Here is a 27,271-nt window from a genome sequence, read left to right as displayed (position 1 = left end):
CATCATACAGGGACATTTACACACCCACTTTGAATATATATACATAGGTGTATGGTTCAATATGAAAAATTTGGTGAAAGTGACTTTAGTGAAGGTTAATTGAAAAAGGCAGGCAACAAATGGCTCCATCACCGATCAAGCCTTTTATATCATAGCACTGGATACTTCTAATGATATCTCTTCCTATAGTAAAGATTTAATGGCTTAGGCAAAATCTGACAATATACTCCCCCCACAATCTTCTCAATTATAATACTGTTAAATGACAGCAATTTATGAGTTGTAGTAAGCTCACCACTCCCTCTAGGCTCTTGACACCTAGAAAAAGGTCATTTAATTGGCAGATGGCAGTTTTATGGTATATAGCTTTGGGATATATTGAATATTAAGTGTTAACCAGTCCGTGAAAAGGAATTCACACTAACAGTCTTGAATAGGGAAATTTATATAAAGTGCTTTATCAGCCGTATTGCAAAGTGACGAAACCTTGTCACCTTTCTGACATATAAGGAGCACTGATTGGGACGGATGTCAAAATATTAGCAGCTTTTCAGAGATGTTGTGTCGAAAGGCTAGAGTGCCATCAATAAAAAGACAGCTGCGCGCTGCGTCTCCCAGAAGGATTGGGATGTTACATGTTTATATGCATTTCACCACGTCAAACAAACACCTCATGACTGTCATCTTACTGCATTAATGCCACCTGCTACATCCTGCACAGACAAGTAATCTAGGATTTATAGCTTTTTACCTTTATATAGTTTAATCAAAATACAAACTTACCCGACTTGTCATCTTGCACTTCGAACTCAACACCCGCAGAGCCGAGGAGGGAAGCACCATGTTTTAATAATTTCGATATATCAAACCTCTCAAAGCTCAGCCTGTCTGATGCAGATGACTCGTCATTTGAACACTCTGACCCGGCCTCTATGGACAAAAATTATTGATACGATCACAAGTCTATAAGACGTCTCAATTGTAGCTAGGAAGTAAACTAATTACAACAAGAAAGGCAGAGCTGACTCTTCCCACTTCTTTGAAGCCGGACCTCCTAGTTTGGACAGGTATTTCCAATCTAGCAGATGTGCCTGTGCAAACAAAGCCTGGAATCTGCATGTTTAAAAGAGTAGAAATTGGTTCCTGTGCAGTGCCAAGTTCAAAAGACAGTGGCAGATGCTAGGGCACCAGTGGAAAATTATAAATAATGGAGATTGTAGCTATCAGATATTGATGGGAAATACATTTTAAGCTTCGTGATTCCCTTACATATTTCTTCATAACTCTAAGGCGGGCTTTGCACATTGCGACATCGCAAGCAGATTCTGCGATGTCGCACGCGATAGTCCCCCGCCCCTGTCGCAGGTACGATATCTTGTGATAGCTGGCGTAGCGAAAATTATCGCTACGCCAGCTTCACATGCACTCACCTGCCCTGCGACAGTCGCTCTGGTCGGCGACCCGCCTCCTTTCTAAGGGGGCGGGTCGTGCGGCGTCACGCGGCAGGCGGCCAATAGCGGCGGAGGTGCGGAGATGAGCAGGATGTAAACATCCCGCCCACCTCCTTCCTTACGTAGAGCCGCCGGCGGCAAGTAAGGTGAAGTTCCTCGCTCCTGCGGCGTAACACAGCGATGTGTGCTGCCGCAGGAACAGCATCGTACCTGCCGTGGCAGCATAATTATGGAAAAGTCAAAGCCTGCAGCGATTATACGATAACGCTTTTGCGCTCGTTAATCCTATCATCTAGAATTTACACACAACGATTTTGAAAGTGACGCCGGATGTGCGTCACTTTCGATTTGACCCCACCGACATCGCACGTGCGATGTTGCAACATGCAAAGCCGCTTTAAGACATGCCTATGACCCCCAAATTAATATAAGGCAACAGGATGATGCTAACCATTCCATATCTCATATCTATAGAACGATAAATTCACGATGAGAAACATGACCATAATATCTTCCACCAGGGAGCTACAGGAGCAAAGATGTCCTAGAAGTCAGGATTTCATAGTTTTCAGGAATCTGAAGCCAAATAAATTACCAGCCTCCACATGGTCACCAAGGGGAGGCATGTGGAAGCGACTGGTCATTAATACAGAAGGCTGAATTTACCAATTGTCCAATGCTGGAAGGTGCACTTGTGTAGGGTTGATCCATATTTTCTATAAGGAGACCTTCCCTCTAAGCACAGATGCCATCTATGATGCAGGTTTAGTGATTGTCATTTTTATGTAATTGTGTACACTGTATTGTCCCATTTAACAACGTTTATTGTAACACTGCCCATCCTTCAGATTAAATCTATACAATACAAATAGCTTCCTTCCTCTATGAGCCCCAACCCCAAACGTCATCTGTAATGGGTGTCCAATCTACCTGTATAAACAACTGACAGCAAGTATTTTTCTTGGATTATTGTCGAGCTGGGCAGTGTAGGTCATCTCTCTATCGCACACTATGCTCACAGAGTTCCCGAATAGGCCAAACAATGCTGCTTTTGAGAAATTGGAGACAGCGGTGGGATCTTTGTATGATCCCCCTAGCCGTCTCCTTGGGGAAGGGGAGGGGGGGAAGAAAAAAACAAAAAAAAAAAAAACCACCATTATGCTATTAATCCACTTACAATTTAAAATAGTGATTTAACCCCCCCACCCCACCAAAAAAAAAAAAAGTGCTGCGTACAATGCCAGCAATGAAAACTGCAAAATCCTGCGGCTGACACTACTGGGTAGGGGGTGTTACATGAGCAACGCTGTACTATCATAAGGCCTTGGCTTGAAGTTTGCACCGGTGTCCAGCAGGTAGTCAGGCTATTTAGCTTATTTTTAGCATCTAAAATACTTTCTTTCACACGATTTAAAGTATTCATGTTTATGAGGGCCAAAATCAAAGAAAGGAGACATGCGCTCTAACATTTTACAGGCATTGCTTATTGCAAGGGGGAAGAGAAAAAAAAAAAAAAAAGAAAGAAACGAAGGAAGATTCCAGTTTCCTAAAATATTATAAATCCATGGCAACTAAGAGCATCCAAGAGACTTGAGCAATCTTAACTGGTACCCAGAGAATCTAGAAGAGGTGGGGGGAAGCAGTTTAGCATAAAGGACAAAGGTGACCATACAACAAATAGCCATTGGCTAAACACTAGTTTGGGTGGCAGCCAATCTTGAAGACCCTCTCCCACACAGGTATGTGTTCCTAATGGAGAGTGAGTAATAAAAAGACTGCCAGACACCTCCGGCAGTGGCCGATCCTTTGACATCCATGGTCTGAAAAGAATCAGGACACTCAGATTGTCAAGTAGAAGTTAATGACTTGTGGTTGGCATTAATCAAACCAAGTTTACCTTTTTTCACTCTAGCAGTTGGGTTCCAGTCTGGCACATTTTTTACAATGGCTTCGACAGCCTGCCCAGCTGCTATACGTGTATCCCAGTTTGGACTGCGCAGGTAGATTAGGACCTGAAAATGATTAAAGTGGATATTAGCTAGGAAGATTATTGGGGGGGGGGGGGGGGGGAGAGGAGGGGAAAAAATATGAGTAAAAGTGTCCCACCTTATTTAGTAGGTTATTGAGTTCATGCGGATGCAATTTGACCACTTCTCCGAGCTGCTGGGCTGCCGCTTTTCTCGTTACTGGGGTCGTCCCAGTGTCCAGTAATATAAAGAGGCGGTCTAATCTGAAAAGATAAAAGGAAAAAAGGTGTTATTGTCACTGCAACAGAGAAAGCTAAAGATGGACAATTAGCTCCAGCAGAGAAAGGCGTCCATACAGCAGACCACTCCATGGTCCCCTTTCCCCTGAATAAGCTACAGACACATGTAGCCTGTTCGTTATAATTATACTACTGAAATGGTGAAAATGATCCCAGTAGAAAAAAAAAAATAAAAAAAAAAAAAATGCATCAGTACACTATAGTTTACACCCTGCTGCATCAGGTATTGGCACCAAGCATGGCTGTTTAACCCCTTAGAATAATAATATTTATAGAGCACCATTGATTCCATGTTGCTATTAATATAAATAGTGACTACAGCATCTAAATGATTAAACAGCGTGGGGTAACTCCTGAACCCCATCAACATCCCGATATCATAACCATGTGGTCTTGATGGTTATGGCAATTCATGGCCATAAGGTCTACCAGCTGTAATGACCTATTCAGAAGTGAGCTACATTTTAGGAGAAACATTTTTCTTTCCTGCCATGCCACTCGGCATTCATTCCTGAAAAGCAGCTGAAGGGTTACACCGCCTGCCAGCAGCTCTGAATATGCCAAGGGGTGCAGTTTTTAAAATGGGATCACTTTTGGTTTCTCTCAATATATTGGTCCCCCAAGGTTTTTCTTTACACACACACACACACACCTCAAAATAATTGATGTTGCTAATATTGCAGAGTTAAGTTATTGCCACAAAGTGACAGGTCATATTTGGAAAATTTGGCTTGCTCAATAAGCGGTTTAGGTGGCAGCAGCTTTAGAAATGTGGCCCCATCACTTAGGATCAGCGTTGGCCCCCGGAGATTTGTTTACCAGCATTACAAAAGAAAGTCTACATACAGTAGTCTGAACATTAATATTTTGCTTGGCAGCATATTTCACCATACAGGACTACCATCAGCACTTAATTGCTTAGCTCCACTATAAAACGATTACCAGCGAAGAAACCTTTGAGCACATCACTCCACCCTTCCTGCCTTTGTTCCAAGCTAAGTATATAATCTTTAGACCAAATACATTTTTTTTTGTTTTTCATATCAAAGTGCCTCTTACTGTAGCATCAACACCTGAAAGGAAGCTGCAGTACCAGATACAGCCAAAAGGGGCAGCGCTTTGTCAGTCAGACCATTAGATGGCAGATTTAATCCTGGGCAAAACTTACAGAAACTTTAAAAAAAAAAAAAAACAACACACCAAACTAAGTTTCGGACCTTAATCATGCAGAAAGGACACAGCAGCAGACATCGTGCCAAGTGACTGCAGCAGCAATGCCTATATGATGAGCAGTGTGTGGCGGTTTTAGAACTTGGTTTCCTCTCTTCTAGTAAAACCAGGGATTTGGCATGTAGAGCTGTATTTATGGGTCCAATAGCATCAGGATTGCTTGATTAATGAGAATCTGTCGCCAGGTTTTGCTTCCCCATCTGAAAGCAGCATAATGTAGAGAAAGACCCCCGATTCCAGCAATGTGTCACTTAGGCTAGTTTCACACTTGCGTTGAACGGCATCCATTGCGTTGTGTTACGGATGCAACGGATGTGTTGCATATAGTGGCACAACAGATGCAACGAATGCTGCAAAACACCGGAATCAGTTTTAATTTTTTTTTTCTTTGTCGCTCCATTGGGAGACCCAGACAATTGGGTGTATAGCTATTGCCTCTGGAGGCCACACAAAGTATTACACTTAAAAGTGTAAGGCCCCTCCCCTTCTGGCTATACACCCCCAGTGGGAACACTGGCTCACCAGTTTTGTGCTTTGTGCGAAGGAGGCAACACATCCACGCATAGCTCCACTTTTTAGTCAGCAGCAGCTGCTGACTATGTCGGATGGAAGAAAAGAGGGCCCATACTAAGGGCTCCCAGCATGCTCCCTTCTCACCCCACTGTATGTCGGAGGTGTTTGTAAGGTTGAGGTACCCATTGCGGGTACGGCGGCAGGAGCCCACATGCTGATTCCTTCCCCATCCCTTTTTACAGGGCTCTGGGTGAAGTGGGATTTACCGGTCTCCAGGCACTGAGACCGTGCTCCATCTACAGCCCCTGGAGAAGTTGCTGGATGGAGCGGAGTACATCAGGGACATGGCCCTGCTTCCTCAAGGTACTCTGTGTCCCCGTGCATTTGGCGCTCACACCGCAGCATGCTGGGTGTTGTAGTGCGCCGGGGGACATCAGCGCTGCGGCGCCTGTGCCATGGCCTCATTCAGCTTCGCTGAAGCAGGCTCACTTATGGGAATTGGTCGCGCCGGCCGCTGGGACTGCGGCGCGGCTGGCACTTGTAGTGCGCCGGGGACTTCAGCGCGGCCTGCGCTTTTACGGCGGCCGCGCTGATAACTAGAGTCCCCGGCTTTTGCGGCCTGCTTCCGTTCGTTCCCGCCCCCAGACCTGCCAGTCAGGAGAGGGGCGGGACGCTGGCCACTTCTAGGAATCGGTCGCGCTGGCCGCTGGCACAGCGGCGCGGCTGGCACTTGTGGTGCGCCGGGGACTTCAGCGCGGCCCGCGCTTTTACGGCGGCCGCGCTGATAACTAGAGTCCCCGGCTTTTGCGGCCTGCTTCCGTTCGTTCCCGCCCCCAGACCTGCCAGTCAGGAGAGGGGCGGGACGCTGGCCACTTCTAGGAATCGGCCGCGCCGGCCGCTGGGACTGCGGCGCGGCTGGCACTTGTGGTGCGCCGGGGACTTCAGCGCGGCCCGCGCTTTTATGGCGGCCGCGCTGTTAACTCGAGTCCCCGGCTTCTGGGCCTAGTCTCCCTTCGTTACCGCCCACAGCCCTGACAGTCAGGGTAGGGGCGTGACGCTGCATAGCACAGCAACGCTGAGAGCTGGAGTATGTTTTGCATACTCCACCCCTCTCACTGTGTGTACTGTGAATCCGGATTCCCGCACTTTCTCTGGCACGCCCACGGCTTCCTTCTCTACAAGGACGCCGGCAGCCATTAGTGTCAGTTTCTGTACGATACAGAGACAAGTGTGGAAGACCCTGGTATTCTGATAGTCACAAAATCGCTGCAACAGGCGTTAAGCAGCACCTGTGGTGCTAACCCCACTAGTGCAGAAGTGCACTTATAGATATGCTTGTACTATATACATTGCACTGTTTGGTCGCACGTTGTATATACCCTCCTGGATTATGCGGAGGAGTTATCAGCATATTCTCTGTGTAAAACAAGGGTGCAGAACCACATGTTTTTCTATACAGCTGGTACAGCATGTACGGCTATACGGCCGGCAGGTTACATAGACTCCCATTGTATGCACTAATGGCCAGGGGATGAGGACGGTGTCTGCAGTATTTACTGACAGTTTTTCTGAGACTATGGCTATGATACTAGAAGCCTAGCAGTCCGGACATGTCTCTCACAATATGGGCACTGTTGAATCATTGATCCATGGCCCCCCTCAGTGTGAATAACTAACAGCTCCGGGAATGTCACACGCATCCCAGAGTCACGGCTCTGCACGGACGTCAGTCCCAGACAGCCTAAGCGGGCTCACTATGAGCGGCCTCGGTTTCATCAGGGTCCTAGCAGAAGGACTCGCTGTGTAATGAGGCGGAAGTAGCGGCTCAGGGTTCTGATCCTGAGACCGCTCTCAATCTGGATACACCTGATCGTGACGCCATAGTAAATAATCTTATAGCGTCCATCTATAGAATGTGGGTTATTTCTCACAGCTCCTCCAGTGGAGGAGTCAGCTTCACGTATTTTTCTGGACCACTCTGCCTTCAGAGAGGCAGTCCAGGAACACCACGCTTATCCAGATATGCGCTTCTCCAAACGGCTTAGGATACACGTTATCCCTGTCCCCTGACTTGGTCAAGGACTGGACCCAGTGTCCCAAGCGGCATCCTCCAATCTCCAGGCTTGTAGCTAGATCCATAGTTGCAGTGGGAGATGGAACTGCAAACTCAAAGATGCCACTGACAGACAGATGGATCTCTGGTCGAAAGCCATCTATGAGGCTGTCGGCGCACCGTTGGCTCCGGCATTCTCTCCCTTGGGGCACTCCAAGCTATTTCAGCTTGTCTTACACAGATTGACACGGTTACACGTACATCTGTGCCGCAGGTGGCATCCTTAACCTCTCAAATGTCTGCATTTGTTTCTTACGCGATTCAGGTTGTCCTGGACTCTGCGAACCGTGCGGCGGTAGCCTCCGCTACTCCGTGTTTTTAAGCAGAGCCTGTTCTGCTCGTTAAGTGAATGGAAGGCAGATTCTGCTTCCAAAAAAGGTTGCCTAACCAGTTGCCTTTTTCTGCTGACCGACTGTTTGGTGAGCGTTGGATGTAACCATTAAACAGTCCAGGGGTAAGGATTCATCCTTTCCTCAGCCCGGACACAACAAACCCCAACAGAGCAAGAGGCAGTCGGGGTTTTCGGCCTTTTCGAGGCTCGGGCAGGTCCCATTTTTCCTCGTCCAATGTGGACTCAAAAGGATCAGAGGAGCTAAGATTCTTAGCGGGCTCAGTCGCGCCCAAAAAAGCGACAGTCTGAAAACCCGCTTCCAAGGCGGCTTCCTCATGACTTGCGGCCTCGGTCGGTAGCAGGCTCTCCCGCCTTAACGATATTTAGCTGCCATAGGTCAATGACCATTGAGTGTGAGACATTCTGTCTCACGGGTACAGGATAGAGCTCACTTCTCGTCCTCCAACTCGATTCTTCAGAATTTCTCCACCTCCCGGCCGGGCCGCTGCTCTTCTGCAAACAGGGTGCACTCTATAGGCAGAAAGAGTGATGACCCCCGTTCCTCTTCAGGAACAAGGTCACGGTTTTTACCCCAATTTCTTTGCGGTACCTATAACAACGGGCCGTTCCGTCCCGTTCTGGATCTAAAAATGCTCAGCAAGCTCGTGGACACCAGGCGGTTCCGGATGGAATCCCTCCGCCATGTCATCGCCTCAAGGTCCCAAGGATATTTCCTAGCATCATTAGGCATCAAGGATGCTTATCCACACGTGCCGATTGATCCAGAGCACTAGCGTTTCTACGCTTCGTTATAGGAGACGAACACCTTCTGTTCGTAGCTCTACCTTCCGGCTAGCGACAGTCCAACTGGTCTTCGCCAAGGTCAGGGCAGCAGTAGTCACAGTCCTGCACTCTCAGGGTCACTCTGTGGTCCCGTATTTAGACGATCTACTGGTCAAGGCACTCTCTTAGGAAACATGCCAACACTGCCCGAACGTTGCGCTGGAGACTCTCTAGAGTTTTGGGTGGATCATCAACTTTTTAAAGTCAGATCCGACCCCGACCCTATCGATAACATATCTAGGCATAGAGTTTCTTACTCTCTCAGCGATAGTGAAGCTTCCGCTAGACAAACAGCATTCACTACGGGCTGCAAGCTCTTCTTTAAGAACCAGTCGCACACATTGAGACGCCTCATGCACTTCCTACGTAAGATGGTAGCAATGGAGGCAGTTCCTTTCGCGCAGTTTTACTGCGTCCACTACAATGGGACATTCTCCGCCAATGGGACGAGGAGTCGACGTCCCTCAACAGAGTCGTCGTTCTTTCTCAGGCGGCCAAGGAATCTCTACGGTGGTGGCTTCTTCCCACCTCTTGGTCAAAAAGAAGGTCCTTCCTATCCCCATCCTGGGCGATAGTTACGACAGACGCGAGTCTATCAGGGTGGGGAGCAGTTTTTCTCCACTACAGCGCTCAGGGTACGTGGACTCAGCAAGAGTCCACCCTTCAGATCAATGTTCTTGAACACAGAGCAGTGTATCTTGCCCTACAAACCTTCCAACAGCGGCTGGAAAGCAAGCATATCCGACTTCAGTCGGACAGCTCCACAGCGGTGGCATACATCAACCACCAAGGAAGAACGCGCAACCGGCAAGCCTTCCAGGAAGTCCGGCAGGTTCTGATGTGGGTGGAAGATACGGCATCCACCATATCCACAATTCACATCCCAAGTGTGGAAACTAGGAAGCTGACTTCCTAAGTCGCCGGGGTGTGGCCGAAAGGGTATGGTCTCCTCACCCGGACGGGTTTCAGGAGATCTGGCGCCGCTGACAGAGGCCGGACGTCGATCTAATGGCGTCACGGCACAACAACAATGTGCCAGCTTCATGGCACGGTTTCACAATCATCGAGCTCTGGCGGCAAACGCCTTAGTTCAGCATTGGTCGCAGTTCCAGCTACCTTAGGTGCCACCTCTGGCATTGTTGCCCAGAGTACTGCGCTAGATCAAGACCGACTGCGGCCGCGCCATCCTCGTCGCTACAAATTGGCCGAGGATGTTGTGGTACTCGGTTCTGTGGTGCCTCATGGTAGGCTAACCGGGGGCACTACCAGACCAATCAGACTGGCTGTCTCAAGGGCCATTCTTCCATTTGAATTCTACGGCCCTCAACCGGATGGTGTGGCATTGAGTCCTGGAACCTAGTGTCGTCAGGATTACCTCAGGACGTGGTTGCCACCATGAGACATGCTAGCATACCAACGTCCGCCAAGATTGACCACAGGACGTGGAAGATATTCTTATCTCGGTGCTCGGCGCAGGGTGTTTCTCCCTGGCCGGTTGCATCGTCTATGTTTCCTTCCTTCCTGCAATCTAGGTAGGAAAATGGGTTGTCGCTCAGTTCCCTTTAGGGACAAGTCTCAGCGCTATCTGTATTTTTTCAGAAACGACGACTTCCTCAGGTACGCACGTTCCTACGGGGAGTTTGTCTTCTCAGCACTCCGTACAAGCGGCCGTTAGAGCCCTGAGATCTGAACAAGGTTCTAATTGCTCTCCAGATGCCGCCTTTCGAGCCTTTGAAGGATATCTCCCTTCCCGCTTTTCACGGGAAGTGGCCTTCTAGTAACGGTCTCGTCTCTTAGGAGAGTTTCCGAGCTAGCAACGCTCTCATACAAACTCCCTTCCTGGTCCTTCACCAGGACAGGGTAGTTCTGCGTCCGGTTCCGGAATTTCTCCCTAAGGTGGTATCCCACTTTCATATCAATCAGGATATCACCTCACCTTCTTTGTGTCCTCGTCCAGTCCATCAATTTCAGAAAGATTTGCATCTGTTGGTTCTGGTGAGAGCACTCAGGTTCTACTTCCCGCATGGCGCTCCTGCGCCACCCGGATGCACTCTTTGTCCTTGTCGCTGGTCGGCGTAAACAGTCGCAAGCTTCCAAATCCACCCTTGCTCGGGGGATCGAGGAACCAATTCTTGAAACCTACAGTTCTACTGGGCTTCTGGTTCTCTCAAGGCCGAAGGCCCATTCTACCAGAGCCGTGGGTGCATCCTGGGCATTACAGAACCAGGCTACGGCTCAGCAGGTGTGTCAGGCACCCACCTGGTCAAGTCTACTTACTTTTACCAGGCATTATCAGATGCATACCTACGCTTCGGCAGACGCCAGCCTAGGTAGATAAGTCATTCAGGCGGCGGTTGGCCACCTGTAGGAGAGGGCCGTTTGACGGCCCTATCATGAGGTATTCTTTTACCCACCCAGGGATTGCTTTTGGACATCCCAATTGTCTGGGTCTCCCAATGGAGCGACAAAGAAGAAGGGAATTTTGTTTACTTACCGTAAATTCCTTTTCTTCTAGCTCCAATTGGGAGACCCAGCACCCGCCCTGTTTTCTCTGGGTTTTTCTGTTTTTTCGGGTACACATGTTGTTCATGTGGTATGGTTCAGTTCTCCGATGTTTCCTCGGATTGAATTGGTCTTTAAACCAGTTATTGGCTTTCCTCCTTCTTGCTTTGGCACTAAAACTGGTGAGCCAGTGTTCCCACTGGGGGTGTATAGCCAGAAGGGGAGGGGCCTTACACTTTTAAGTGTAATACTTTGTGTGGCCTCCAGAGGCAATAGCTATACACCCAATTGTCTGGGTCTCCCAATTGGAGCTAGAAGAAAAGGAATTTACGGTAAGTAAACAAAATTCCCTTCTTTTTTTACAGTTTTACCTGCGGCAGACTATTGTGAACGATCAGCTGAGCGCTGTCACTTGCCGGTGGCCGGGCGCTCAGCTGAGCGCTGTCACTTGCCGGCGGCCGGGCGCCGCTCAGCTGAGCTGTCACTTGCTGGCGGCCGCGAGACAAAAAGTTTGTGATTTTATAAAAAAAAAACCCACACCATGCGCAGTGAAATCCAGAGGACTCCGCTGCTCAAAACTACGTTACATGCTGCGTTCCTCCCGCTGGGCGGAAGCAACGGAGCGTCGCCCAGCGGAAGAAACGCAGGTCCTTTTGGCACAATCCGTCAACCATACAAGTCTATGGGAAACAGCGGAATCAGTTAACGGATTCCGCTGTTTTCCAAAAGGGCGGATTGCAACGGAAGGAAAACAACGCAAGTGTGAAAGTACCATTACTTAGCGGTTTTCTGACATTTTGATAAAATCACTAGCATTTGACCCAGGAATGCTACAACACCCACCCACACCATTATCTGCCATAATTTGGTGTACACTGTATATACGAAATAAAAAAAACCTGCCAATCAGTGGTGGGGTAGGGTTGTATAGAGCGCATGAGTATGCTGGACTACCTGGCAGCACGCCAAGTAGTCCTCTAATAATGATTACCGCTGATTAAACAGCAATTTTAAAATCACAACTAAACTAAAGCAACCCAATAAGACATTGCTGGAATCAGGGTCTCCGCAAGTCACATGCATGGTTATGGTCTTGTGTGTCACACATGTGACATCAGTGTTTGCATACGTATGACACGTACCGGACTAAACACGTGTCTGAAATAAAAAGATTTTCTATATTGACCTGTATCCAGCGCTATTTTCTTCGGCTCTGCTGCCTCCTGCTCCTGACCGCCGCTCATTATATTCATTGATTATATTGACCACTCAGGACCTGGAAGCTGGAGCAGCACCGCGGCAACAGGTGAGTATTCTGCAAGCACAGTGACATCCAGGAGGTCATTGGATTGCCCAATGAACTCTTATGACACCCTGCGACACCCAGGTTCATCAGAGGTACACACACACACACACGATGCTCCTGATTCTAGCTCCTCAGTGAGTATAATGAGCGGCGGTCAGGAGCAGGAGGCAGCAGTCTGAGACAGCATCACTGGATACAGGTAAATATAGGGGGGGGAATAAAAAAATTAAATTAAAAACTGACATGTGTCTGCGTGTGAGTGCAGAGTCATGAGAAGTCACACAGTCCATGTGAGTACCAGTATAGGATAACATAGGTACATGTGGAATCAGTGTTAAAAACTGATGTCACACGTACCTAAAACACAGACGTCTGAAACCAGCATAAGGCTGGGCACATGCACACCAATAACTCCAGCTGGAGCCCTGAAAAATAGTATTTGGGTGGAGTCCTGATGGGGCAACGTCAATGAAGCAGAAGGTCATTTTATGCTCTGTCAGGCCTCCATTTCGGCCGTGTGTAGGCACAAAGAAGGGAATTTTGTTTACTTACCGTAAATTCCTTTTCTTCTAGCTCCAATTGGGAGACCCAGACAATTGGGTGTATAGGCTATGCCTCCGGAGGCCACACAAAGTATTACACTAAAAGTGTAAAGCCCCTCCCCTTCAGCCTATACACCCCCCGTGCTGCCACGGGCTCATCAGTTTTGGTGCAAAAGCCCGAAGGAGGAAAAAATTATAAACTGGTTTAAAGTAAATTCAATCCGAAGGAATATCGGAGAACTGAAACCATTTAACATGAACAACATGTGTATACAAAAACAGGGGCGGGTGCTGGGTCTCCCAATTGGAGCTAGAAGAAAAGGAATTTACGGTAAGTAAACAAAATTCCCTTCTTTGTCGCTCCTTATTGGGAGACCCAGACAATTGGGACGACCAAAAGCAGTCCCTGGGTGGGTAAATAATACCTCATAATAGAGCCGTAACGGCTCCGTCCTACAGGTGGGCAACTGCCGCCTGAAGGACTCTCCTACCTAGGCTGGCATCTGCCGAAGCATAGGTATGCACCTGATAGTGTTTCGTGAAAGTGTGCAGGCTCGACCAGGTAGCTGCCTGACACACCTGCTGAGCCGTAGCCTGGTGTCGCAAGGCCCAGGACCCTCCCACGGCCCTGGTAGAATGGGCCTTCAGTCCTGAGGGAACCGGAAGCCCCAAGGAACGGTAAGCTTCGAGAATTGGTTCCTTGATCCACCGAGCCAGGGTTGATTTGGAAGCCTGTGACCCTTTACGCTGGCCAGCGACAAGGACAAAGAGTGCATCCGAGCGGCGCAGGGGCGCCGTACGAGAAATGTAGAGTCTGAGTGCTCTCACCAGATCTAACAAGTGCAAATCCTTTTCACATTGGTGAACTGGATGAGGACAAAACGAGGGTAAGGAGATGTCCTGATTGAGATGAAAAGGGGATACCACCTTAGGGAGGAATTCCGGAACCGGACGCAGAACCACCTTATCCTGGTGAAACACCAGGAAAGGAGCTTTGCATGATAACGCTGCCAACTCAGACACTCTCCGAAGTGAGGTGACTGCTACTAGAAAAACCACTTTCTGCGAAAGGCGTGCGAGCGAAATATCCCTCATTGGCTCGAACGGTGGTTTCTGAAGAACCATCAGCACCCTGTTCAGATCCCAGGGTTCTAACGGACGCTTGTAAGGAGGGACGATGTGACAAACCCCTTGCAGGAACGTGCGTACCTGTGGGAGTCTGGCCAGGCGCTTCTGAAAAAACACAGAGAGCGCAGAGACTTGTCCCTTAAGGGAGCCTAGCGACAGACCCTTTTCCAATCCGGATTGAAGAAAGGACAGAAAAGTGGGCAAGGCAAATGGCCAGGGAGAAAACCCCTGAGCAGAGCACCACGACAGGAATATTTTCCACGTCCTGTGGTAGATCTTGGCGGACGTTGGTTTCCTAGCCTGTCTCATAGTGGCAATGACCTCTTGAGATAATCCTGAAGACGCTAGGATCCAGGACTCAATGGCCACACAGTCAGGTTGAGGGCCGCAGAATTCAGATGGAAAAACGGCCCTTGAGACAGCAAATCTGGTTGGTCTGGCAGTGCCCACGGTTGGCCGACCGTGAGATGCCACAGATCCGGGTACCACGACCTCCTCGGCCAGTCTGGAGCGACGAGGATGACGCGGCGGCAGTCGGCCCTGATCTTGCGTAACACTCTGGGCAACAGTGCCAGAGGAAGAAACACATAAGGAAGCTGAAACTGCGACCAATCCTGAACCAAGGCGTCTGCCGCCAGAGCTCTGTGATCTTGAGATCGAGCCATGAATGTTGGGACCTTGTTGTTGTGCCGTGACGCCATTAGGTCGACGTCCGGCATCCCCCAGCGGCAACAGATCTCCTGAAACACGTCCGGGTGAAGGGACCATTCCCCTGCGTCCATGCCCTGGCGACTGAGAAAGTCTGCTTCCCAGTTTTCTACGCCCGGGATGTGAACTGCGGATATGGTGGATGCTGTGGCTTCTACCCACAGCAGAATCCGCCGGACTTCCTGGAAGGCTTGCCGACTGCGTGTTCCCCCTTGGTGGTTGATGTATGCCACCGCTGTGGAGTTGTCCGACTGAATTCGGATCTGCTTGCCTTCCAGCCACTGCTGGAACGCTTTTAGGGCAAGATACACTGCCCTGATCTCCAGAACATTGATCTGAAGTGAGGACTCTTGCTGAGTCCACGTACCCTGAGCCCTGTGGTGGAGAAAAACTGCTCCCCACCCTGACAGACTCGCGTCCGTCGTGACCACCGCCCAGGATGGGGGTAGGAAGGATTTCCCCTTCGATAATGAGGTGGGAAGAAGCCACCACCGAAGGGAAGCTTTGGTTGCCTGAGAGAGGGAGACGTTCCTGTCTAGGGACGTCGGCATCCTGTCCCACTTGCGTAGGATGTCCCATTGAAGTGGACGCAGGTGAAACTGCGCGAAAGGGACTGCTTCCATTGCTGCCACCATCTTCCCCAGGAAGTGCATGAGGCGCCTCAAGGGGTGTGACCGACCTTGAAGGAGAGATTGCACCCCTGTCTGTAGTGAACGCTGTTTGTCCAGCGGAAGCTTCACTATCGCTGGAAGAGTATGAAACTCCATGCCAAGATATGTCAGCGATTGGACCGGTGCCAGATTTGACTTTGGAAAATTGATGATCCACCCGAAACTCTGGAGAATCTCCAGAGTAACGTTGAGGCTGTGTTGGCATGCCTCTTGAGAGGGTGCCTTGACCAGCAGATCGTCTAAGTAAGGTATCACTGAGTGACCCTGAGAGTGGAGGACCGCAACTACTGTAGCCATGACCTTGGTGAAAACCCTTGGGGCTGTCGCCAGGCCGAACGGCAGTGCCGCGAACTGAAGGTGTTCGTCTCCTATGGCGAAGCGCAAGAAGCGCTGATGCTCTGGAGCAATTGGTACGTGGAGATAAGCATCCTTGATATCGATCGATGCTAGGAAATCTCATTGGGACATTGAGGCGATGACGGAGCGGAGGGATTCCATCCGGAACCGCCTGGTCCTTACGTGTTTGTTGAGCAGTTTTAGGTCCAAAACAGGACGGAAGGACCCGTCCTTCTTTGGAACCACAAATAGGTTGGAGTAGAAACCGTGACCCTGTTGCTGAAGAGGAACCGGGACCACCACTCCTTCTGCCTTCAGAATGCCCACCGCCTGCAGAAGAGCCTCGGCTCGCTCGGGAGGCGGAGATGTTCTGAAGAATCGAGTCGGAGGACGAGAGCTGAACTCTACCCTGTAACCGTGAGACAAAATGTCTCTCACCCAACGGTCTTTTACTTGTGGCAGCCAGGTGTCGCAAAAGCGGGAGAGCCTGCCACCGACCGAGGATGCGGTGTGAGGAGGCTGTAAGTCATGAGGAAGCCGCCTTAGTAGCGGCACCTCCGGCGGTCTTTTTAGGGCGTGATTTAGACCGCCCTGCGTCGGAGTTCCTCTGATCCTTCTGCGGCCTTTTGGACGAGGAGAATTGGGACCTGCCCGCACTCCGAAAGGACCGAAACCTCAACTGTCCCCTCCTCTGTTGGGGTGTTTTTGGTTTGGCCTGGGGTAAGGATGTTTCCTTTCCCTTGGATTGTTTGATGATTTCATCCAATCTCTCACCAAACAAACGGTCGCCAGAAAATGGCAATCCAGTTAAGCACTTTTTGGAAGCCGAATCTGCCTTCCATTCCCGCAGCCACAAGGCCCTGCGTATTGCCACCGAATTGTCGGCTGCAACCGCCGTACGGCTCGCAGAGTCCAGGACAGCATTAATAGCGTAGGACGCAAATGCCGACGTTTGAGAGGTTATGGACGCCACCTGCGGCGCAGACGTACGTGTGAGTGCGTCAATTTGCACCTGACCAGCTGAGATAGCTTGGAGTGCCCATACGGCTGCGAATGCTGGAGCAAAAGACGCGCCGATAGCTTCATAGATGGATTTCAACCAGAGCTCCATCTGTCTGTCAGTGGCATCCTTGAGTGAAGCTCCATCTTCCACTGCAACTATGGATCTAGCCGCAAGTCTGGAGATTGGAGGATCCACCTTGGGACACTGAGTCCAGCCCTTGACCACGTCAGGGGGGAAAGGGTAACGTGTATCCTTAAGGCGCTTGGAAAAACGCTTATCTGGACAAGCTCGGTGTTTCTGGACTGCCTCTCTGAAGTCAGAGTGGTCCAGAAACATACTCTTTGTACGCTTGGGAAACCTGAAACGGAATTTCTTCTGCTGAGAGGCTGACTCCTCCACTGGAGGAGCTGAGGGAGAAATATTCAACATTTCATTGATGGACGCAATAAGATCATTCACTATGGCGTCCCCATCAGGAGTATCAAGGTTGAGAGCGGCTTCAGGATCAGAATCCTGATCAGCTACCTCCGCTTCATCATACAGAGAGTCCTCTCGCTGAGACCCTGAACATTGTGATGATGTCGAGGGGATATCATAGCGAGCTCGCTTAATCGGTCTGGGGCTGCGGTCCGTGTCAGAGACCTCACCCTGGGATCCATGAGACACCCCGGGAGGACATTGCTGTTCCAACTGAGGGGGACCAGGGGGCAATGATTCCACAGTGCCCCTGGCTTGAGATGCCGGCCTGGACTGCAAGGCTTCTAATATCTTAGCCATAGTCTCAGAAAGTCTTTCAGTAAAAACTGCAAACTCCGTCCCTGTCACCTGGACAGTGTTAACAGGTGGTTCTCCCTGGGCCACCCTTAGCAGAGGCTCCGGCTGAGAAAGTGCCACAGGGGCCGAGCATTGCACACAATGAGGGTCAGTGGAACCTGCCGGCAGTATAGCCGTACATGCTGCACAGGCAGCATAGTAAGTCTGTGCTTTGGCACCCTTGCTATTTGTGGACGACATGCTGTTGTCTCCTCTGAGCAATACAGGAGGGTATATAGACAAAAATCAACAGTGCACCATACAGTGTAAAGTATAGTCTATAATCATATAATCTATAAGTACACTTCTGCACTAGTGGGGCCAGCACCACAGGTGCTGCTTACCGCCTGCACAAAGCGGTTGTGTGGGCACCAGAAATCCTGCCTGGGTCTCCCTGAGCTTGTCTCTCCTCTCCAGCGTTAGCAGAGCTGAGAGGAATGGCTGCCGGCATCCTGAGGAGAGGAGGGAGCCGTGGGCGTGACCCAGAAAAGTGCGGGAACTGGTGCCCCACTGTGCAGAGTGAGGGGGGTGGAGTATGCAAAGCATGCTCCAGCCCTCAGTGCTGCCGTCCTGAACAGCGTCCCGCCCTTCCCCTGACTGGCAGGGCTGGGGGCGGGAAGAAAACGAGACTAGGCCGCAAAAGCCGGGGACTCGAGTTATAAGCGCGGCCGCCGTATAAGCGCGGTCGGCGCGGAAGTCCCCGGCGCACTAACAGTCCCAGCCGCGCCGCAGTGATAACCATGGCAGCGGCGGTCAGCGCGGCAGTCCCCCTACACGAACACACTCAGCGACGCTGAAGTGTGTAATGGCACAAACGCAGTCAGCGCTGCTGTCCCCGGTGCACTAGCACACCCAGCAATGCTGGAGTGTTGCTGTGCGTGGTCCCCACGGGGACACAGAGTACCTCAAAGTAGCAGGGCCATGTCCCTGAACGATACTTGGCTCCTATCCAGCATGGTCCTCAGGAGCTGTGGATGGAGCACGGTCTCCTGTGCCTGGAGACCGAAAGGATCCCACTTCACCCAGAGCCCTAATTGAGGGATGGGGAAGGAAAGCAGCATGTGGGCTCCAGCCTCCGTACCCGCAATGGATACCTCAACCTTAACAACACCGCCGACAAGAGTGGGGTGAGAAGGGAGCATGCTGGGGGCCCTGTTATGGGCCCTCTTTTCTTCCATCCGACATAGTCAGCAGCTGCTGCTGACTAAGCTGTGGAGCTATGCGTGCATGTCTGACCTCCTTCGCACAAAGCATAAAAACTGATGAGCCCGTGGCAGCACAGGGGGTGTATAGGCTGAAGGGGAGGGGCTTTACACTTTTAGTGTAATACTTTGTGTGGCCTCCGGAGGCATAGCTATACACCCAATTGTCTGGGTCTCCCAATAAGGAGCGACAAAGAAAAGCGGAGTTGACCACAAGTGAATGATTGGTGGCCAAGATGAAATAAACACAGCATTAGGAGAGTAACCTTTAAGAGTCAATATGTCCTGTATAGGAGTATCGATATTACTAGGGTGGGAATTTATAAAGCAGCATTTTCCTGGTAGATTAGAACCTAGAGACCATGCCCAGTGCCACGTACAGTGTGTACTGGTTCAGCAATCAGGTTAGTTGCACAGAGAAGGAGCAGATAAGCTTGCCCTCCAGCCCTGTGTCAGCCAGAAAAGGCACAGACTTCCCAGAACTGCTGGCGTCACACACTATTCGCAATTCCATATTCTTCTTACCAAGAACGTTCCTTCAATTTCTGCAAAGTGACTTTGTACAAAACACCGATTGTTATATAAACTTGAGACAAGATTCATCCGTCATCTAGACCTGATCATTGGTACCAGAGATGCAACCAAGCAGGAACCAATGTTAAATAAGGTATATGACAAGGTCAAAAAGGTGGATACCTCAATAAAGGGGTTGTCAGGTCATCAAAACAATGGGTGGAAGTGGACACCCGGCACCTTCACCGATCAGCAGTTACTGGCAGCAGTGTGTGGTGTGTAACAGTTGCCAACAGAACAGCTACTAACAGAAGCTGTGGCACCTGGCAATGGCCGAAACTTAATGAATGAAGCTGTGCTGTCACATCCAGCAGTTACAGATAACAAATGCCCGATGGGTGTGCCGAGTGCCAGACCAGCCCCGATCTCCAAGTAATTACTTCCCATTCATATTAATTCCTGGACTATCCCTTTAAGGAGTGCGCCATCACCTACATGATCTGACCTAGTTGAGTGAGCCACAACACTGCATCCCCTTCATTGGTTTTCCTCTGGCCACATGCAAGTAAATAGGGCTAAAAGCAGATCTGTGCTGACTGGGTAGGTGGTGATCAATGATTACAGCAGGCCATACTGCCTCATCAGACCCCCATAGTGTTCATGGGACTCCAAGTCTGGATTCACACTGAGCATTTGACAGCAAATCTTATGCTGCGATTTTGACAAAGCTCAACACTAGTGATGGGCAGACCCAGACTGTAGAAGTCCAGATCTGCACGGTTTCAAAGGTACCGCATATTTGCTCATTCATATGCACCGCTTTCCCCGCCGACCGGCTGTCTGATGGGTTGCAGTCAGACGCACCCCTAGCCTGTGTGACAGCGTCTGGCTGCAACCAATCACAGGTGCTGTCTGTGGGTCAGTATTGTGGTGTAAACATACTGAAAACAATTGGTATAGGCCCCCACATTATGATACCCAGCACGGATAAAGCATACAGCTACAGGCTGCAGCCTCCAGCCTTCCGCTTATCTTGGCTGTGTATCAAAATAAAGAGGAAAAACACATGCTTTTTTTTTTTTTTTAAATATATTACCACGGCACAGTCCCCCTGCAGTTTTGAAACCCAGCCATGATAAAGCTGAACAGCAGAGCTGGTATTCTCAGACTGGGGAGGTCTGTGGTTATTGAGGGCCCCCCAGGCTAAGAGTAGCAGCCTACAGCCACCAGATGCGACAATCCCAGCACTTTGCCCAGCTCATCTCGATTACTGCATCGGGGCAAAATTTGGTTAATATAAAAAGGAGTTAACTCATCAAGCCTAGAATTCCTGATAGGGGAGTCTGATCCTACCCATCACTAATCCTAGATTAAAACAAAACAAAAAAAAAAAAAAAAAAAAAAAAAAAAAAGAAAAATCCTTTATACAAAATAAAATACAGCACCCTCTTAACTCCCAAAATACCCTTGAATGTAATCCACATGACATCCCACGACAGTCCTGGCTCTGCTACATCTGAGCCTGGTGAGACCGAAAAAATGTCCACTCTCTCCAAGCTCTCGGAAACACTGACAAAGGGGACCTGGCTTTCAGCAGTGATGTCACTCAGTTCACAGGTGGTCATACCCAGGTTCCCAAGGTATGACATCCAGTGACCTGAGCAGCGTACAACCCTCCCCCAGCCAGCACTGTCTGTGTTAAAGGGCTGGCACTTTAAGCCAGACTGCTTCAGGTCACCAAAGCTCATACCATGGGTACGCGGGTATGACCTCTGGTGAACTGAATGATGTCACTAATGCCAGCCCAAGTCCCCCTTGTCAGTGTTTCCCAGAGCATGGAGAGATTGCACATGTTTTCGGTGTCTCCAGGCTCTGATGTAGCAGAGACAGGAGAGTCGTGGGACGTTGTGTAGAACACAGCAGAACTTTAAAGGGTCTTTTTGGGGTTAAGAGGCTGTTGCATTTTATTTCAAATTAAGGATTTTTCTTGGCGTTTGTTTATTTCTTGGAGTAGTGATGGGGAGAGTCTCAGACCCCTACCAATCACTAATTCTGGGCTTGATGACAGTTGTGCACTGTCATTAACTCCTTATATTACCCTGCTTACCACCGCACCAGGGCAATCAGGAAGAGCCGGCTAAAGCATTGGAGTTGTTGCATCTAATGGATACGCTAATTTATTTATTTTTACACTGCGATCCTGACTTGCAGACAGCGCCTGTGATTGGAAGCATCAGAGGCTGTCACTCAGCTTGTGCGGCGCGTCTGACCACATCCAATCACAGCTGCCGATGGGCAGGGAACGCAGTGCATATGCCATGAAGGGAAAACAGCCCCGGAGCGGAATGCACCACCACGGGTGCAGTGTACAGCAGGTTTGGGGCCTCAAAGTAAAGTGCTCCTATCCCTTCTACCAACATTTTTAATCTGGTCCCTATAGACTTATATGGAGGAGGGGGCGGAATCCGAACCCAGTAACACGAACCCGCCGGTCTTAGTTATCTGCGAGTCCTCTCATCACTACTCCACACCCTTTGCAGGCTTTGCTTGTTTTTTTGCAATGTGTGAATGCACATGACATGATAAACAGGAACTAGAGTGGCTTACTTCCACATAAGGGAAGTATTCAACTGCAGTCACTGCAAACTCTGGCACCAATGTACAAATCTGATAGGTGCCAGATCCTGCTGCTATATGATGATAGCTTATACAAATAACTCAAAACAGGCAGACAGTAACAGAAGAGTCACTTCTTCAGAAATCCGCAGACTGCAGCAAGAGATTTGGCAGGAACTTGCATAATCATAAGTGCTCAGCCCATTATAATAATAAGACATATGGCATTATTGGCCGCTCCTAAGTGCCCAGATCCACAAAAAAAAAAAAAAAACAAAATTCATATAAATAAGTGTACACTCAGTAGCTGTCAACTTTCTCTTCACACAATACAAGTCCCAACAGAAAGTATCCGTAAAGAAATACACGTCATAAGCATTTAACTACAAAAAAAAATAAATAAATCTCTAGAATCTCCCCCCTTCCCAGAAAAAAAAATAAAAAATAAAATAATGAACATTTAGTGATCCCGATGGGTTACTTTTTTCCATAAAGGTGCAAAGTGTGTACGCCAAGAGAGCAGTTATCCTATAGGGTGTTGTAATGGCATACCCTAGCTCCCAACCTTGCATCATGCAGATGCGCCATGTCCCCTTGGGCAGGACAATTGGCCACATCAGGCTATTGCTGCACGTATAATATTCGGCAAATGCACTAATGCTTCGATTCATCAAGGAGTGTTCACCAGAATTCTGTCAAAATTTAGGATGTTGCAAAATTTTTGCTCAAATTTACACAGCCCCAAGGCCCCTTTCACATTTGAATTTGATCTCCGTTCAGTGGCCTCATCAGGGCTTCCATCCAAACCCCCCACAAAACTGGTTTTGGACGTATTGACTAATGGGGCACACAGATTCAGTGGGCTCTGTCATGCACCATTTTTTGGGAGTATACGCTCTCCGGCAGCTGACACTCAGACCAGTCTGCCTGCCTTCAAAAAGCGTATAGTCCCAAAAATGGTGCACAACGGAGCACACTGACTCCGTCTGCACAGTTATAGTCAACTTTCCCCATCAGAGCATACGTCTGCAACCCATTTTGTGGTTGGTCCGGACGGAAGCCCCGACAAGACCACTGAACGGAGATCAGAAAGCAATGTGAAAGCGGCCTAATCTTCGTTAAATGCGGTACCCCCCCTCTCCCACGCTAAAATTGTAAAATATAAAACAGCCTATATCCCCTCCAGTGCTGTTCCAGTGACACCGATGCTCGTGTGCCATTCTGTCCAATAAGTGGCTGTTTCACTCTGTGGACTGGCACCAGAGCGTATAGGAGATATTCATTTTATACAAGGGAATATAGCAGTTGAAGAGGGGGCTGTCAGTAGTGGACAACCCCTTTAAAGGCTTGAGTATAAAAAGTGTCAGTCTTGTTGCATTGGTGCCCAAGAGCTTCCCATGAACTGAAGGCCGGGTGCAAAGCCTCTATGAATACAGCATTCTCCTTCATTCCTGACTGCAGTTATTTATAGACTAGAAGGCCACATGTGTCAGAGATAGCACTGCGGCATCCGACGACTGAAGACACCACTTATTGACAAAGGCTTAAATATGAAACCATTTTTTGGCTCTAAAGTCTCACACAACTTTGCCCAGCACCATAATACAAGTTGCTTGCAATGACTTACACATACGGAGAGCAGACCGCTCAGGGGTTGTATAAGGGTACTTTCACACTTGTGTTTTTTCCTTCCTTCACAATCTGCCCTTTTGGAAAACAGCAGAATCCATTAACGGATTCCGCTGTTTCCCATAGACTTGTATGGAGGACTGATTGTGCCAAAAGTACCTACGTTGCTTCCGCTGGCCGACGCCGATATGCGTCCGCCGGACGGAACGAACGCAGCATGTAATATTTGAGCGGCGGAATCCTCTATTTTTCACTGCGCATGCTCATTTTTTTTATTTTTTTTTTTAAAAAAACAAAAAAAAACCCCAAACTTTATTTAGTCTCTCGGTGGCCGAACGTTCAGCTGAGCGTCCGGCCGCTGGCATGTGAGAGCTCTCAGCTGCTCGTTCACAATAGTCTGTTGCTGGTAAAACTAATGAAAAAAAAAAAAAAAAAAAAAGCTTTGTTTTGTACGATCCGATGCATTCGTTGTGCCATTATATGCAATGCATCCGTTGCACAACGCAATGCAACGGATGCCGTTAAACGCAAGTGTGAAACTAGCCTAAGAGCTTATAAAAACTAAATGTTGCTCTACCCAAGTAGCCACAAACTTACAAGTTTCCTTGATTGCCAAAGTATCACACACACAGGGACGGATGAGATCTTCCAGTTTCTACACCATAGGCACCAGTGATTCTGCCACTTAGGCTAAGTTCACACTTCAGTTGTTTTAGATCCGTCAGGTCCGTCAGCAACGGATCAGTCGTTTTTTAGTTGGCAACTGATGCAACGGATGTGTTTTTCACAGGAATCCTGTGAAAAAACTGATCCATTGCGTCCGTTGCATCCGTTTTTTGACGGATCAGTCATGATCCGTTTGTGTTTGGGACAGCCCAGTGGGTGTGCCAAACCTGCTGGGCATGCTCAGTAGAGCATGACGGAATCCTGCGCCGGATTCCGTTGTAAGACGGATTACGACGGAACCCAGCTCCATAGACATACATTACAAGCTTGACGGATGGCGACGGATTCCTGTGCGGCGCGTTAATTTTGACGGCCCGAAAAACGTTACATTCTGCGTTGCTCCCCGCTCGGCGGTCAGTCAAAAACGACGGACCGCGACGCAGCGGATGCAACGCAGGGTCATCAGTCGCAATCCGTCACTAATAGAAGTCTATGGGGAAATACTGGATTCCTGCTAAATATTTTGCAGGATTCCGTAATTCCTCAAGGCTACGGATTGTGACTGATGCAAAACTGAAGTGTGAACTTAGCCTAAGCTCACACTTCTGTTTTAATTCTGTCAGGTCTATTGTTGTGACACGACAGATCCGTCATTTTTTTTTACATGTCAACTGATGCAACCAATGTGTTATTGCACAGTATTCCATTCACAGGAAACCTGTGGAAAAAAAAAAAAAAAAACTGATCCGTCGCATCCACCGTGCATCCATTTTTTGACAGATCCATTTGTTTGGGACAGCCCAGTGGGTGTGCCAGACATGCTGGATTCTGTCATGTGACAGATTACGGCAGAATCCTGCACCATAGACAGCCTTTACAGCTCTTGACGGATGTCGACGGAATTCCTGTGGAGTGCGTTTTTTTGCCAAACAAAAAAGTTACAATTCAGCATTCATACTGCCCGACGGTCAGCCATTCCACGACTGATCCGTCACGCGGCAGATGCAAGGCCATCCGTCGTTAATACAAGTCTATATGGTGGGGGGTTGGGGGGGACCGCATTCCTGCAAAATATTTAGCATGATATCGTAATTCCTCAAGGTGACGGATTGTGACTGATGCAAAACAACAGAAGTGTGAACTTAGCCTAACACTATGGCAAATTCTAATCACACATTCCTCCCAACACCTCACATCCACCTGCTCGACCCTGGGAAGAAGCCACTGGGGGACATCTTAGCTGAAATTCAAAATTCATTATTCTTTGCTCTACAAACATTTCTTGGGGGATGGGATGGGGGGGGGGGGGGTGTTGTGGAAAGCAGTCAGGACACCCAACAAGGAGTCTACCCCCAGATTTCTTCTACCCCATCTGAGATAAGCATGATGTAAGGGCAGATACCCCCCAATACCAGTGATGTGTCACTTACCAGGCTGTTTTCTGCAGTTTCAATAAAACCACTCATTTATCTGCTGCAGATTTACCAATTCTCTGAATGCCAAGCTCTGTACAGCCCCTCCACAGACTGGCTGCTTCCTGCCTATGCACAGGGTACACAAATCTGGCAAACTTTGGTGTTGATAGTGTTATAGATCTCAGCATTCAAAAAGGACAAGTAGACTCTGTAGCAGATAAAAGGGATTTTATCAGAACTTCAGCAAGCAGACCTGTAAGTGACATCACTGGAGTCAGGGTCACTAGGTTTTTGCCACCTAATCCGAGAACAGCATAATTTACAGATTTAATAGTCGGATGATCGTCTGGTCCACACCTTCCTTCATGACATACAATAAAGCTGCTTTACAGCCTGGACACCGACAAATGGCTCCTCAAATCTCAACTTTATGGAATAGTCGGCAGTAGTGGGGTATGGGGATAATCTGTAGTGGCACAGCCGGCCTCCCCATAGCAGAGTCTCAGGCTTATGATGACGAGTGCTCTTACCTGCACCACCCTTTCATTTTCCAGAGATGTCTTGCAGACGCTCATACCCTCCCTTAGAAATTACATGCCCATTCGGCTTTGCTGAATAAGAACATTGTTGGGAACCGGCCTTCAGAACTCGAGTGTCTCCAAACTGCAAGTGTCTGCCCTTTTAGGAGAAGCCTTTATAGGACGTCCGTGCCGGATGGATACAGCGGGGAATTGCATTCAGTGAAATCAGTGGTGAAAATCTTTTAACGTGACACGCATTACATCTGTAATGGACTGTTCATTCCACAGGGCGTAGATTCATTTTGTAAAAGCTCACCCACTTTGCTATAATACATTTACCACAAGCAGTTATCCAATCAATGAGGGTCCCACAGCTGGACCCCACTGTAATCAGTGACTAACCATATATACTAGGGTTTGTTCCAGATAATCATGTAAGAATGCCAGCAATCCGCAAAGGAGCAAAATACTCGCTCATCAGGTGATTGGACAAAAATAAAATAATCTTCCTTATCGGCAGCACATCACCCCATATAATTAGGGAATGTGCTGCCGATAAGGCCCCTTTCACACAGTTTTTTGCCGTCAGTCACAATCCATCGAATTTTGAAAAAAAACCCCAGATCCAGCGACTGATGCCGCTGGATCAGTTTTTTTCTCATCGACTTGTATTAGCGACGGATGGCCTCACGTTTCATCTGTCCTTTGACGGATCTGTCGAAAATTCTTTTTCCGGCAGACGGAACAGACGATGGACAAAGTATAGTTTTTTTTTTTGTCTATGTTGAAAAATCGGACAGCGACGGATCAGTCGTCCGTTATTTGGTAGATTGGAAGCCTATTGGCGCAGGATCTATCGTAATTAGGGATGATCAAATACCTCAAATATTCGCCTTCGTGAATATTTTCCGAATACCTCGCCGCTATTCGACTCTTCGATGCGAAATGTAAGT

The 27,271-nt window shown here is 48.8% G+C and overlaps 1 protein-coding gene across 3 annotated transcripts in view; it reads right to left on the bottom strand.

The window, feature by feature from the left end:
* Positions 1 to 27,271, bottom strand: part of BTAF1 (B-TFIID TATA-box binding protein associated factor 1) — a 187,882-nt gene that overhangs the window by 155,363 nt on the left and 5,248 nt on the right. For 2 of the 3 annotated variants that reach the window (XM_075348555.1, XM_075348557.1), the window contains exons 1-4: positions 26,328 to 26,497; positions 3,558 to 3,681; positions 3,349 to 3,463; positions 784 to 930 (exon numbers count right to left, since the gene is read on the bottom strand). In XM_075348555.1, coding sequence (XP_075204670.1) covers positions 784 to 930; positions 3,349 to 3,463; positions 3,558 to 3,681; positions 26,328 to 26,344 — 403 coding nt within the window. In that variant the 5' untranslated portion in view covers positions 26,345 to 26,497. Of the gene's footprint in view, positions 1 to 783; positions 931 to 3,348; positions 3,464 to 3,557; positions 3,682 to 26,327; positions 26,498 to 27,271 lie in introns of those variants that run through there. The other variant, XM_075348556.1, reaches the window with a different exon arrangement.

Source organism: Anomaloglossus baeobatrachus, chromosome 5 (genome assembly GCF_048569485.1).
Source record: "Anomaloglossus baeobatrachus isolate aAnoBae1 chromosome 5, aAnoBae1.hap1, whole genome shotgun sequence".
Classification (NCBI taxonomy): Eukaryota; Metazoa; Chordata; class Amphibia; order Anura; family Aromobatidae; genus Anomaloglossus; species Anomaloglossus baeobatrachus.
Note: the sequence above shows the minus strand (reverse complement) of the source record. Positions and strands in the feature narration are given on the sequence as shown.